Source organism: Ceratosolen solmsi, unplaced genomic scaffold, assembly GCF_000503995.2.
Source record: "Ceratosolen solmsi marchali unplaced genomic scaffold, CerSol_1.0 scaffold29, whole genome shotgun sequence".
Lineage (NCBI taxonomy): Eukaryota > Metazoa > Arthropoda > Insecta > Hymenoptera > Agaonidae > Ceratosolen > Ceratosolen solmsi.
The window spans coordinates 3,384,557-3,399,868 of record NW_011948417.1 but is presented as its reverse complement, the minus strand read 5'-3'; the positions used below and the strand labels follow the sequence as shown (position 1 = coordinate 3,399,868).

Below are 15,312 nucleotides of genomic sequence, written 5' to 3'. Positions count from 1 at the left end.
AAATTTATCATTTTTCCTAGGCTACAGCTTGATCTACATTAATATCTTAAATCATATATTTCATACGAAAGACGAAAATTATTTCAATTATAAAAGATTTTTACCATCTATTAAGCTTATGAATTAAATTATTAAACTATTAAAAGTATTTTCTAAGATATGGTTGATGATAATTTATAAAAGTAAAAGTGTAAAAAAAAAAAAAAAGGAAAATTGTGAAAAAAAAAAAATAAATAAATAAAAAACCTTAACACAAATATTGATCATTAAAAATTATTATAAAATAGCAAATAATGAGTGTTTGGTAATTTCATCGACAAATTAACACTTTTGACATTAAATTTACAAAGAATCGAACACTAAAAATTATGCGTGTGTTATTAAATATAAAAATATAAATACATTTTATAATTCATAAATGTAAGCGAATAAATTTATTAACTAATTACTATTCTCGAATAAATTTGAAAAGTTTAATTCAAATAAACAAATGTCATAACTCATCTCGTATCTAATAGAATTTTCATAAATTTAGCAGCATAATTTAAATATTTAATTTCGTTTAGCTCGTGAAATGCAAATGTTTATAATTATAATGTAGGTTATTATTGAAAATTTTAAATAAATAAACAATCTTGCTACATTATTATGAAAATTTTAATTAGCGATAATAATGAATTTTATTATTATTATCATGTAATCAAATTTATCATGAAAACTTTTAATAAAATTAACTTAAGGATTTAACGATTTTCAGGCGATAGGCAACTTTCCAAATAAAAAAAATTTTATTTATATTGAGCCGAATTTTTATCAATAAAACTGACGTTGCCGCATTTATGCCATTATTTATCCATTTTAAAACTATACAAAAATTTTATATTTTATATATTACGATGAACTAACGTGATTAGTTCTTTTTCAAAAGAAGCTTGAATAATAAATTACGGATTCGCTATATAAATATATATACATTACCGATACAATAAATTCATATGTAATTGATTTAAGTATAAATTACAAAGGTAAGTCTTTTACATCTTCAGTGCTGATTTGCATATTTGCTCTTTAGCGAGTTTTTCAATGAAATTAATTCAACGTGCACTTGTAGCCCGTAAATTGTCTTTGATAAATTTTGCCTCTTGGTCTTCTATGACAACGAGAAAGTTGATTAGAAGCAGTAATTATGTGCTTGTAAGTAGTATTCAAGGCATACGCAGTTTAAAAGATTCTAAATTTAACTGTAGTTATATTTAAATTATTGACCGTCAATTGTTATTTTAAGACTGATTCTTGTTATTTTCTTCTACAATAATATTTATAATTATTTCATATCAAAAATAATCTCAGTCATTCGGTAAAGGTAATTGTTATAATGGATAAATATCATTTTTACCAACTAATAAAAACGCACCAATTTTATAATATAAATCCTAGCACCAATTGCAAATAGTAGTGAGATTAAGAGATAGAAATGTTATTAGAAAGTTTATGTAAATCAATTAAAAAACATTTTTAACGATTTTCTTTCTCGAATTAATCAAAGAAATTCTAATAATTACAAGCATTTGTGATTTATTGTCATATTTTATTTATGACTATAATGTTCATAATACATTTTTATTATAAATTTATTAACTGATATTAATGTAAAAATTTATCGAATTATATATATATATATATATATATAAATCACCATTTAATCTAATAAATTTGACATAATTTATTCAACATGAAATCCTACTTCCTCTATCTTAATTATATGAAAATAAGTAGTAATAATTATTATTTCTAAAATAAAAATATAATTTTTATAACCATTCTTAAATATTTATTAATTTCTTATGCCGTAATAAAAAAGGAGCTAAATGAAGTGGTATTTTAATGAAAATCATATCGATAAGGAGATTTTCGTTAGCGTGAGAAATTAAAAATGAAAAAAAATCAAAGGAAGAAAGGAGGAAGTAACGAAATTCCCTTGGACTAGTGTTACTCATCCGCTTTGTAAACCTGAGATACGAGATCTCAGCAACCATCATCATCATCATCATAAACATTATAAAATCATAATAAAATATCGGCCAAATCTATAATATTTGGATTATATATATATATATATATATATATTATTCATAACTATTTATATTCAACTTATAAAGCTTTCAAGTTTTATTCAAAATTAATCAAACAAATTTTGTAAATTATATTATTACATAATTTATTATAAATTGTACTATAATATTTTAAATATATTATAATATATAAACATATATATATATATATATATATATATATCCGTAATTTTTATTGTAATAAATATACAATTTGTTAAAATTTATTAACAAATATATTTAAAAATACGTCTGTATTTATTTTATTATCCCATACGAACCTTTACCAACGAATGTTGACATTTATATGTTTTATATGTGATCCTATGACAATAAACATATAAAAATCAAAGCGAAACAAAATCCGTAATAAGTATTATCACATTTGTATAAAAAATATAGGCTATAATTTTTAATGATAGAAAAAAAAAGTATTATTGACGTTAAATTATATCGGTTGCAATTGCTTTCGGTAACATAAACTAAAACACTGCTGCACCAAAAGAATATTCGCTACCGATGAATTTGTCGTACCGTTACTGGTTCTAATTCATTAAATAAAAAATCAATTGAAACGTGAGTATAATGAAGAAATAGTACTTTAAATATAAATCGATGATCCTATTTTTAAATATATAATTTTTATCCAAGATAAATTTCTGATACTCAGTGATCTTAGACGTGGGTTTAACAAATTTTAATAGATATAAATATAAATCATCACCTTTCTTTTTCAAAGTTATAGGCATCGCGATCAAATTTCATCAGTCATCATTAGCACTTCTATCATTAGAATTCAATAGAAATAGAATTCTATTGATCAATAGAATCAATATTCTGACTTTGAAAGGCCTCCAACATGAAAACTAATATTTTCCTGCCAACATACTTTTCAATGGATTTGAGTTAATCGCAGCGTATTTAATAATAAAAACATGAAAATTATAATTGAAAATTATCATAATTTACATAGATAATATATAATTAATATGCTTTTAATTGTTTTACACAATGGCAGAATCAATGACACTGGACTAAATTGCAATATACTACTCGCATACTAATCGTCTAAACTTATATGATTGAGTAAAATTGCGCCAGTCATTGATTTGCACAACTTTCTTCTCTAATACGATGAAAAACGAAAGTTTTCGACTTATTTGTCTCCTTAATGAAAAATAATAATCATCGAAAAATTATGGTAAAACAGGTGACTGTAAAATTGGTATTTCTTAAAAACATTTATTTTACAGTTTTTAAATATTTATAAATTAAATCTATATCTTATTACAAATATATTTAATTGCGCTAATAATAAATACTTAAATGAATAGATGAGCAGCAAAGATTTAACTTTATTAAGCAACAGTAGCAACTTTATTTGTAAGTTGTACTATATCTACTGGACAGTGTCTGCTTCAAAAACATTGTTTTGTAAAAACGAGGATTATATTCTTATATACAGTGAGTTAAATATAAATAATAAAAAAAAAAAAATAAATAAAATTAATTCCCATAATCTAATATATCACAGAAAACATGCAAATAATGCACTTTGGAATAAGTATTGTTTAAAATATTTTAAATTAAAAAATTAATTTATATTTTGTTAAAAGATACTGTGAGGCACTAGGACGGCTTTATATTGTTATTAAGTGCAATATCTTTCTCTTACTCATAATTAATGTGCAATAATTTAAATATCTTTTTAAGAATTTGCTTATCGCCACGGTTTACGTACAGCACCAGCACTAGTACTTCTTTTAATCCCTTGATCTAGAAAAATTATGTTTATAATTAGTCAAAATTTCTTTACGCGAATTTTCACGTTACATTTATTAACATATCAATTATATAAATATTTTTATTTGTCAGATATTTACATAACTTTGTACAATTCTTACAATACACATAGAGAAAGATGCATATTATAAAAATGAATTGTCGTACTTTATTATTTCATAATTAATATATATATATATATATATTATTTGCCAGACTGATTGTGGTAAAAGAAGAGCAAACATTACATTGACAAATATCAAAATTTTGTATAACGATATAAATGATTTTAAATTAAATCATACGTACTTATTAAACTAATTGTAGTTTTTCTTTCCTTTGAATTCGAAGTCCATGTTTGACATCTTGATCTAACCGGACAAGATTTAGACATCATTGAACTTTGTGAGCTTGGATAAATACCCATTCTATAAATTGCATTAAGCAAACCAAAATATTAAAACATTTTTCAAGTACTTATAATGTATAATTACGCAGATATTAATTATTATATAATCAAATCATAACATACTTGGCGTAGCTCTATTCACAACAATTATCACATAAAACTTATATATTAATTTAAATTAATAATTCATTTCATTTTTTTGAAAACTATTTATTTATAAAACTAAATATTTTTTTAATTTCAATGTTGACTATACTAATCTTATAGTAAAATATTAATCAGATTCATACTCTTTGAGTTTTTTTCTAGCAAGTGTGCGCTGAGTTGCAAAAGAGTATGAGCGAGCAGAACTTGGTCTATCAGAGCGAGCTGTTTTAATCCCTCGATCGTGAGCTATTATTTCCATTTGTAAAGCAGGATCTTGTGAAAATAAATCTACAATATTCATTGATGCTGCATCGCACTAATGAATAAAAAATAAGTTCACGTGTATAAAATATTACCGATACATGAAAATATTTATAAATTATACCTGTTGCTGAAGCCTTTTTTTGAATCTTACTTCAGGCACCTGAAGTGGCTCATCCACATGTAGTCGTAACATGCAATGTAACGCTTCTTTATAAGTGTTTTTCAGAGCAATAATCTTTTCCGTCTTCATTAATCTTCTAACTAAAAAGCCTTTTGCATATGCATTTATTATCGTTGCTGCTTTTATCTAAATGTAAATAAACTCGATAGAAATTTTTCTTAAAGACTAAGTACAATGACATATCAAAATTTCTTACGTGTTTATCTACGTAAACTGTGTTATCTAATATTGGTGCACGTACTGCTCTACCATCAAGTGGAAACAGTTGACGACTAACGTTAGAATGTCTACGAATTGGATTTCCCACTGGGATATCATCTATGGTTGTAAAGTTTGACAATTGAATACGACTATTCAATATGGATGCGTCATTCAATGTTTCAATAGATTGACAGTTATATTGATAACATGGCGATACGGTAGAATTTGTTGCTTGAAGAGATAACTGACACGAGGTAGATAACAATTCCTTGGACTGTTGAGTACAATTGGTGGACAATTTAGTAATAATGCGTTCATCTTTTCTCTCAATGTAACTAATTCCATTAACTTGGGGCTTTTTTTTAATGACCTTTTGCGTTTGAACAGACTCTGATTTTGTATTTACCGTTTTTGAATTTAACGCTTCTTTGGACTCTGCACTCTTATTACCATTTATTGCTTCTTTAAGCACTGAAATTGGAATTTCAGGAAAAACTTTTCTAATTTGTGCTAATAAAGTAATCTGTTGTTTCTTAAAATCGTCTTGCATTTTGGCTTGCTCCTCTTGCTGTCGCGTCACTAACTCAATCATTTCTCTTTTATGGGTATCCTGAATTTCTCGAAAAGCTGTTACAATTTTCTCCGACGTTATAACTGGCTTTCGCTTCTTCGTATGATCATTACTTTTTAGGGAATCGGGAGTGAGACTTTTATCCAAATTTGAATCATTACTATGTTTTCTCTCCACTCGCTTATACGGTTTTGGACTAACGTTACTTAAACTTCCTAATGATCCGCTAAGTCTATTTGCTAAATTTAATATCGATGTGTTTTTAACAGTTTTCTTTAAACCATGATTGCGAACACCATTTGTTCCATTAACAGGCGATGAGTATATTTTACTTTGATTGGCGACTTTGTTACTTACAGTCTTGGAAGAACAAAATTCTTTCGTGAACATTGCTTGAATACAATCGACTGATTTTGTGGGCTGACAAACATCTAGGGGTGAGCAAGTTTTGGAGCTTGATACCGATCTACAAACTCTTTGACTAGGAATGCTTGTATGACTACCTTTTCTAACTTTAGTAGCAGAATTTAAGCGGAACATTGTTGGTTCTTTAAATTTATTTGGACTTTCCCAATTTGTTTTTGTATGATTGGAATTCCATTCTTTGCACCTAATTGACTGAACGGAAGATGGCGATTTTACCTCTGTATTTACAGTTTCATTGTGCATATGTGCTAAAAGCATTGGACTCGGTGCATCTAATACATAAGATCCGCGACGCACTAGTTTCTGGGATTCTCCATTATTTGTATTTAATTTATTTGGACATTTCATTTTATTTACTGTGATTGGAACAATATCTAATGTTTTAGGCACTTGCGGTTTCCAATTTTCTGGTGTAGTGTCTGTCGTATCTGTTTTTATCGATGGCGATGTATTGAAATATTGATTTAAATCAGTGCTAACTGTGACTGTATCGGAACTAATACTGTTGCACTGTAGAGTTTCGTTAAAGCAACTCCTGTCGTCATCCGATATGGATTTGTCTATATGTTCAGGATTCTTTTGCTTTGGTTCGCAAATACCGTCATCTTTATCAATTAAACTATTGTTTGGAACATTTTCATTTATAGGAGTACTAATGTCAATTAAATTTTCCTCAACCTCCTCGTCTTTTGTTGGATAATCCATTATTAGTTCAATGGAAGTCGCATCCTGTTTCACCTTATCATCTTTAGGTTTAAAAGAATAATCCGATGTGACATTATTATTTTCTATTAAAACTGGAATGATGTTTTTATTTGATTCTTCTTTATTCATTGTTACACAAGTATCTTTAACAATTTCCAGAGTTCTTAATCTTTCCTCGACAGCTATAGCTAGCTTCTTGTAATATTGTATTTCCGTTACAATATCATTTGTTATCTGTGAAATATAAATACAAAAGGAATCAAATAATTTGTATTGTTTTTGAAATTATAAAAATAATACATACAAGTGGTGGAAGAATTGGAAATCTATCTAATTTGTTAATCGATATTGGTATATTGTACTCCATGATTATTTCTGAATAGTAAAAATATAACAAATTATTCAGCATTAATATATTAAGACATAATATTATTAAATTAAGAAATAAATTAAATTCGACTAATTTATAATGATTTAGTTAATAATTAACAAGTTCATTTGCATTAGAAAAAATAATTTACAAAGTAAAATAATTCTCTACGTTTATAAAATATACAGACCTAATTAGCCTCATACATTTAATTAAATAAAATTGCTTTCATTTAACAACATTGACTGGACACTTTTGGCATTTTTGTAAAGGTTACAATCATTGTTCATTTTAAAAAATACATTCGTTTTACATCAAATTGTTAACAAATTTTGCATTAAAAAAAAAATCATTCATAACAAGCACGAAGTATAATGAAGTCACTTTAAATTTTAAATGAAAGTTTATTTGAAATTCGTTTGTAAAGAAGTAAACACATTTACGGTCCATAGAAGTACAAAAATTTAAGATGCGTTTTCAAACGTCTGCCATGAACAATGAATTTCAAAAGGTTGGCAAAAATAATAAATTCGATTTGCAGTTAAAGCATAATAATGCTTTATTGCATTGTTTGAGAAATTCAAATTACGTTGTTTAAGGGCCAATGACGGATTTTTAACATAAATGATATTGATTAACAATTGACTGAAATTTATTGTTCGGCTCGATTATAACTTTTGTAAATTATCAAAATAATGAATCTAAAAGTTATTTAATATTATATGGCATAGCTAATTTAAACATTTGAAACATTTAATAATTAATACATAATTAGTTCATTTGTATTATTCATGCTATTATGTTATATTTATGTTAAAATGATACATTGAATCGACTATGCTATAAAACAAAGCCTAGAAATATAAAATACAGTTTCATTTTTATAATGGTAACGTAAGTCAAATTTGAAATAAGTTAATATCATTAAAATTATGCAATTGGCTAAAAAATTAAGCAATCATATTAAAAATCTTTTGCATTTTATAATCAATAAATATTTTTATTCTTTAGTAAGGTAATAAATTAAAAAATCTCATTTCTTAACCATATACTGAAATAAACAATTTTTTTTTATGTTGAATTCTTAGTTGAAGAACAATTATGAACTTAATTAAGGAATATCATGTACTTTTCGAATACGTAAATGCAAGAATAACAGAGCAAACAATTTTCAATTTCTCATTACAGAACAAAACGAGTAAGGAAGTAATGCGTATGTACTTGCGCGTGTGCGTTGCTTGCATCAACAACACGTATGTGCACGCGTAGCTACGTACCTGTGTTGATAATTATGACACTAAATGTCCGTGCTGGTGGACATACTATTGATTTTAATATAATTTGCTATTTATAATGGGAATACTTATTTTTTCAAAGCCGAAAGCAATCGCCCTGACCACGAGAATCAACGCCACTGCAGTCGAAGCTCGTGTTCAAGGACGACGGAGGACGGTTCGAAAGTTAAAAAGCATCGACTCGAGGAGGGGCGCCTAAATTCAATATGTCCTGCGGAGCTGAAAATTAAGCTCTTCTCGAGTATCGTGGGGGTTTTTTTCTTTGCCATTCTCTATTGTCTTGTGGAGAAACGAAAGGAGAGAGGATAAAAGGACTCTCGAAAAGAGCGTTTGACGCGAGCTCGGCAATACGCTACGTTAGCTACGAATCCTTTAACGTTGCTGAAATGCTATACGCTGGTACTGATCGAGCCAACATATGAGCGTCCTTGAAGAGCAGACGCCGAGCAACTTTTTTTTTTCATATTTCACAAGCTTTATTATATTAGAAACGAAATAGCCTAAAGATGCGCCGGCAAGGCAGACTGGCAGTTGGAGCATTGCTAGTCCATCCACGGATTACTCATCTAAAAGATCGTGAATAAACCGACCTGCCTCGCCCCGTTTTCACAATCGTGTTTTAATTTTTCAGTACAATTCAAATAATATCATAAAACAGCCAAAGATATCGTGGACAATGTAGTATTGGATATTGTGTATTGTGAGAATGAAAGTTGTGTGTTACATAAACATCCATTATTCCTATTATTAGGATAAGTTATTACTATTGTTATATAAAATTTTTTACAAATTTGACCATAAATATTTTGTTACATACAATAAAGTAATTGGTCTGCCAATTTCCAAACGTAAATCTTGAATAAATCATTTTACCTGCATAGTATATAAAATATAAAATATAAAATCGCATACGCGGAACGGATATAAAAGCACTAATTTTACTAATGGTATTCAAGCAACGCATAATTGAACTTATTTAAACGCACGACTTAGTCCCATAAACATTCATATTACTCATGCACGCGTTGAATAATTGTATACACGTATATGCAAACTAATTATATTATTGAAATCATCTATACATTATTTTTTTGTTCGCGTATGAGAATTTGGACGCTATCGAGTGCTAAAGATGAATATCCGAATGCTCATATTAGAAAATGTTCTTGGTAGAGTTGGATTGTTAATACGAACACCAATGCCTTTTACGTAATAGATATTATACTTGCAATGTACATTAATTATGAATAAAAATTATAAAAGTATATTACAATATAATATTTGTTATTCAGTATTATTTGTAATCGAACTATCTAAATTATGTTAAATCTACTTATCTAATCCGAATGTAAAGCAAAAAAGAAAACTTTAAACATTTTACATTCTTAATTGAAAAATATTTTAGTGGAAGCATTGAAGTAATAATAGAAACATGAGAGTACACTTTAATTGTTAATAAAGGAAAAAATTCAAAATAATACATTTTTTTTTATTTATACAAATAATGTTGTTGCTCACTATTTATTTCTTGAAATCAACGGATTTCATAATTATGATAATTTTTATTTTTTATTTACAACGTTATACTGTTATTATCAATAAAAATAAAAAAATATTAATGTATTGCATTATAGTTGAAAGAATTTTGTCAAATGTTGGTTAAAACTTCAGAAAAATTACAAAATTATATAAATTTTTTTTTTGTAAAAACATATAATATTACTTTAATGAATGAGTTTTTAACTACTTCGTAACAGAATTAAAAAAATAATAATAGTTTAAATAATATTGTAATTTTTTTTAATGTATATCAAGTTATGTTAGAATTGTTTATGTTGTCAACGAAATGTCAACGAAAACTAATGAAAATAAAATTCTTGGTAAAATTATATCTTGCATCTTATATATATATATATATATATATAAGATCACTAATTAATTTTGACAAAGAAAGGAATATGCTTAATTATTTCAAGACTATATATTAAAACATTTCTAATGCCAACTGAATATATATTTCATCATATCTGCTGTTTCCTGTATTACATATGTTGTTTTTTATTATTAAAATCAAATTATCATATTACATATGCCAATTCAATTGTAATACATATATATATATATATATGTCAGAGAGAAAGGACTAATATTACATTTTCCATTATTAACGCTTTGACGCTTTTTGAAAAAATGAAATGCATTAAAGTCGTTAGAAAAATTTTTGAATTTTTATATTATAAATAGATAATTAGTAAGTATATTATTCACATTTATACGTGTACGATACTTTACAGGGAATGAAAATTTTTTAAAAATTTTTTAAATTCAAATATTTATTTACTTTCTGTACATTAATACAAATATTATACCGTTACAACATTTAGTAAATAAATAGCATTTTAATTGTTCATGCATGACACTAAATATTGAATAATGAATACAAAAATCAGCATCGGTAATCAATCGCATTTTGTTCCCTATAAATACTTTCGTAAACAGATATTTTTAATGTTATCACTTATCCTATAATGATAACAAAATATTAATTTATATAAATAATAATTTTTAAATAAATAAATTACTTCAAATCAAATAAGACAATTTCGAATATTAAAAAAAAAATTAATCTAATTTAAATAAATCTACTAATGTAATATCAATATTACCAATGCTTTATTTTTATTGTGGATAAAAAATTTTGTTAGGAAAACTCGATAAATACCAAAGAACTGAATAATTGTTGAATTTTGAAAAATCAAAAAGAAACGTGAATCCTGATATCCTTCCTTATATCATTCAATCTCTCTCTCTCTCTCTCTCTCTCTCTCTCTCTCTCTCTCTCTCTCTCTCTCTCTCTCTCTCTCTCTCTCTCTATTATATATATATATATATATATCATTCTTTTATGCATAAACATTTAACGGAAATTCCCCATATAAAACAAATCTAATGATTTATACATAATTGTTAGTTATGTGAATTTAGATAATAATAAACGAGGGAAAATATGTGAAACGAAATTGCTTTTTTCCAAACAATGATATTCTTATCGGTGATGCATTTGCATTACTAAATAAATAACCAGAATAAATAAAAAATGAATATGAAACAAAGTTTATCTACCGTTGCAATATTAATTATTTTCAATTAATAATATATAATGCAACATGCAATAAGTTAATACTCTTAAGAATGATTTATAAGAAAATTAACGGATATATTTTTAAAAATTAAATAAAAGATTAAAAAACTTTATTTCGTTAAATTTTATATTATAATACAATTAAAATAAACGATGTTGTGTATAATTGTTGGTACATACATATTTACATATAAAATACAAGTTACAATTTATTCAGGTTTACTTTTTGCGAGTGTAAAATTCAACTGTCACTTAATATTAACGCAGTTAAATTTATTTAGGGCTAAACAACTTGGTGATAGTTTCAAGTTTTAAACGTTCGTGAAATATTTTGTCTGTATGATTAAATTAATTTCAATTGGAAAGTTCAAAACAATTGCAATATAGTTATATAAGAGAGTTTTCACATATCTTTTCATTAATATGAAGAATGTTATAAAAAAAATATTTTTGCAGTTAGGATGCATTGTGTAGTTGAGGTATATATTTTATAAAGTTTTTTTTTTTTTTGTTTTATAATTTTATTCTAGAAAATAATTAGTTGTCGAATAATGAGCAACTTTGTTTGAAAATTATAAAATGTTTATAAAAACTTAACATTTAAAAAAAATAACTTAAAATTAATACGACTTTTTATTCTGATTTATTTTTTAATAATTCGTTTCTCTAACAATTGAAGAAGATTTTATGATACTTTAATCAATTTACTTTATCATGCTCATAAATGACAATATCCTTTTATGAGGACGATTGAACTGGATAACAAGAGATTAAACAAAATCTACCAATTTTTTCCTGACATTAAATTACACTTATACAAATTGATTCTTATCAATTACTTTCATTATACTGGCCATTCAACAACTAGATAATAGAAAAATTATTTAAAATTTTATAATTTCCAAGCCCTTTAAAGTAAAATGGCTCATCATCTAATGCGTTAAAAAAATTGATATACTAAAGAATGTATTAATGAGATTACGAAATTTTTTTAAATATCGTTAATATATATTGTATTACATAATCTTAACTGTGAAAATACTTTTTTATATAATGAGATAAAAAAATGCATCAAATTATTTGTTATTGGTTATAAAAAAAAAAAAAAAAACAAGGCTCTTTTAATATTAAAATAATAATTTGAATTCATTTGATTGTTATTTTATTACAACTTGTATTATTATTTTCTAAATATCTAATAATAATACCTATATGTAATAATTTAAAATAGTTCTCCTATTGAAATTGATGACGCAAGTTCGTTAAAATCAATGCAAATGATTTTATGCTATTTAAAGATAATGATTTATACTTACATTATCACATAAGTATTACATGGCATTTACATAAATTATTATATCAACAAAATATTCGACTACATCTTATTTAGAATATTTTTCATCGATTGACTTTTCATCAAATTTAATTGTACAAAAGCCCTTCATTCAGTATCAATAAAAAAAGATTTTTCGATTTTATTGAAAATAATATCATTAATTGCAAAGAAAATGCCAATTCTAATATTCGATTATAAATTTATTGTTAAATAGTTTTCTTTTTTAACAAAAACGATTTTTTTTTAATATCTCAAAATTTACGATAATAATAGTTATAATTTCAAAATCATAATATTTTATCATTGGTTTTATTTAAATTTAACAAATAATATATCTATATCCTTAGTTATTTTCAATATAATTAAAAATTTATTTTAAAACAATATTAGTAATATGAGTAAATAACATGTAACACGATATAATTTATGTACAATAATATATTAAAATGATAAATTTAACTAATTAACTAAAATAGTTTAACTATTCCTTGACTCTATTGGTTTTGTTATAAACGCTTTAAAATCTTTAAAAAATTAATAGTTATAGTGTGCATCGAAATAGATGCAAAAACACATAAGGAAATGATGGCGATGAGAAGCGTTTAAATCTTCAGATTTCAAAAAAATAAGTTTATTCTTTAAATGAATTATTGTTTCTACTTTCTCCATCATTGTTGTAAATAATTAACCATATATATATTATTATATATGTATATATGTATATATGTATATATGTATATAGTAATATTTAAGAACATTACAAAAGTTGATAAAAGTGTTACCACTGGAATTGACTGGCTAGTGATGAATAAATGTGGAGACTCTATACAATAAGAAAAGAAAAAAATAAAAAAAAGAGACAATTTATGTATATTTATTCGTATATATAATTTATGTATATAAATTATATGCACTAATTATAATCATTATAGCAATATATAATAAAATAGAAAACTGTTTCATATTTTTTTATTATAAGATTTTTTCGACATATCATTTACGCTTAAATAAACACTTTCCTCATATATATGTGTGTATACATTAAATATAAAACGTAACATTACAAATGATTAAACTCATCATGTTTTTAACAAGTATGTGAAATGTGTATTAAAATGCCACCAGCATGGCACATAAATTCTCGTAATGTACTAACAAGGATATAGGAAAATTTTCAATACTTACCAATATATTTATAATGTGGGTACAACTATTTTACAAATAATTTGTCACTATACTTATGTTAAAGGAAAACGATAAAGAAAAAATATCACTTAAGTAACGAGTATATATTCTAATAATAATTTAGTTCAATTCTTTTGCCCGAGCGATATACAAAATAATATTAATTAAATTCTTTATTAAAAAAATATTATATGGTGCTTTAACAGCTAATTTGTCTTTGAACTGTACTAATTTGAAATTTACTAATTCACTAATTTCCTCTACTCTCGCTCGCTCACTCTCTCTCTCTCTCTCTCTCTCTCTCTCTCTCTCTCTCTCACTTTCGATAATACAATATATAAATTCCAGTTCTGCATATAATAAATTTATTACTCAAATGCTTCGTTCCACTTTATATTTTTAACCAAAAGACAAAAGAAAAGCTAATCTTACCACCACCACCACAAAACATCCGATGTGGTTAATGAGACTCGAAAATGTACTTTTAAATACGAATCTTCCTCTTCCTATTCTACCGCATTTCTATCTTTTTACTTTATTTTACAGCTTAATTTGTTGTAGTCCAAATTAACACAAATTACGACTACTTAATTTCCATTTGACTAAATGCTAGTAAATAAATCGTCCTTACATTTCCCATTCTCATTATTGCACTTTCACGGGCCGGGGATTGCTGGAGTGCGAGGTTGCGCGCCGACTGCAAAGCCATTACATTCCATTAATATTTAGCCAAATAAAATTTTAATGGCCGATGCTGGATGGCTAGGGTTTGGAACCAACAACCTGTTTACTTATATTCGTGACAAACGTCGCCTTCGTTCGTTTGAATGTATTGTAGGTTATGGTTGCTTCGACGAGCCGCGATAAATATTGGTGAAACACGTGACGGCTCGTAAGGATGGATGCCTATGATATTTTTAAAAAATTAACTGTTGGAATTAAATTTGATTTGAAGCGCTTTCAAAGCGACGCAGAAAGATTTTCGGTAAATGAGATAGACTCTGAGCTATTAGCTGGTAAAGTTTTATAAACCATCTCGATAATTCTTCTAAAATGAAGCAATTTTAATTTTTAGTTAATAAAGAATCCTGCGCCTAAAGAAGAAGTTAAAATCAAGTCGGAACCTGTGGATTTAAAAATTGAAAGCAATGAAGAGCCGTTGAAACGAAAGTATGAAGATTCGGAAG

General features: G+C 25.8%; 2 protein-coding genes across 3 annotated transcripts in view; one reads left to right on the top strand and one right to left on the bottom strand.

Annotated features, from left to right (window-relative positions):
- Nucleotides 1-3,421: 3,421 nt before the first annotated feature.
- On the bottom strand, nucleotides 3,422-14,711 carry LOC105359656 (uncharacterized). Of its 2 annotated transcripts, none has more exons than XM_011496298.1 (7): nucleotides 14,561-14,711; nucleotides 7,102-7,172; nucleotides 5,091-7,031; nucleotides 4,835-5,020; nucleotides 4,593-4,765; nucleotides 4,203-4,321; nucleotides 3,422-3,887 (listed from the first exon to the last, which is right to left on the bottom strand). In XM_011496298.1, the coding sequence occupies exons 1-7, from the start codon at nucleotides 14,574-14,576 to the stop codon at nucleotides 3,832-3,834; spliced, it is 2,562 nt and encodes an 853-aa protein (XP_011494600.1). In that variant the 5' UTR covers nucleotides 14,577-14,711; the 3' UTR covers nucleotides 3,422-3,831. The 2 variants fall into 2 exon arrangements, with proteins under 2 accessions (XP_011494600.1, XP_011494601.1); XM_011496299.1 differs by lacking the exon at nucleotides 14,561-14,711 and adding an exon at nucleotides 7,358-7,441.
- Nucleotides 14,712-14,798: 87 nt separating this feature from the next.
- The window catches only part of ais (DExD-box helicase 52), a 2,893-nt gene continuing 2,379 nt past the window's right edge, over nucleotides 14,799-15,312 (top strand). Inside the window, 3 exon segments of the mRNA XM_011496753.1 lie at nucleotides 14,799-15,110; nucleotides 15,201-15,304; nucleotides 15,306-15,312. The exon segment at nucleotides 15,306-15,312 is cut by the window's right edge and continues 126 nt beyond it. Coding sequence (XP_011495055.1) covers nucleotides 15,024-15,110; nucleotides 15,201-15,304; nucleotides 15,306-15,312 — 198 coding nt within the window. The 5' untranslated portion in view covers nucleotides 14,799-15,023.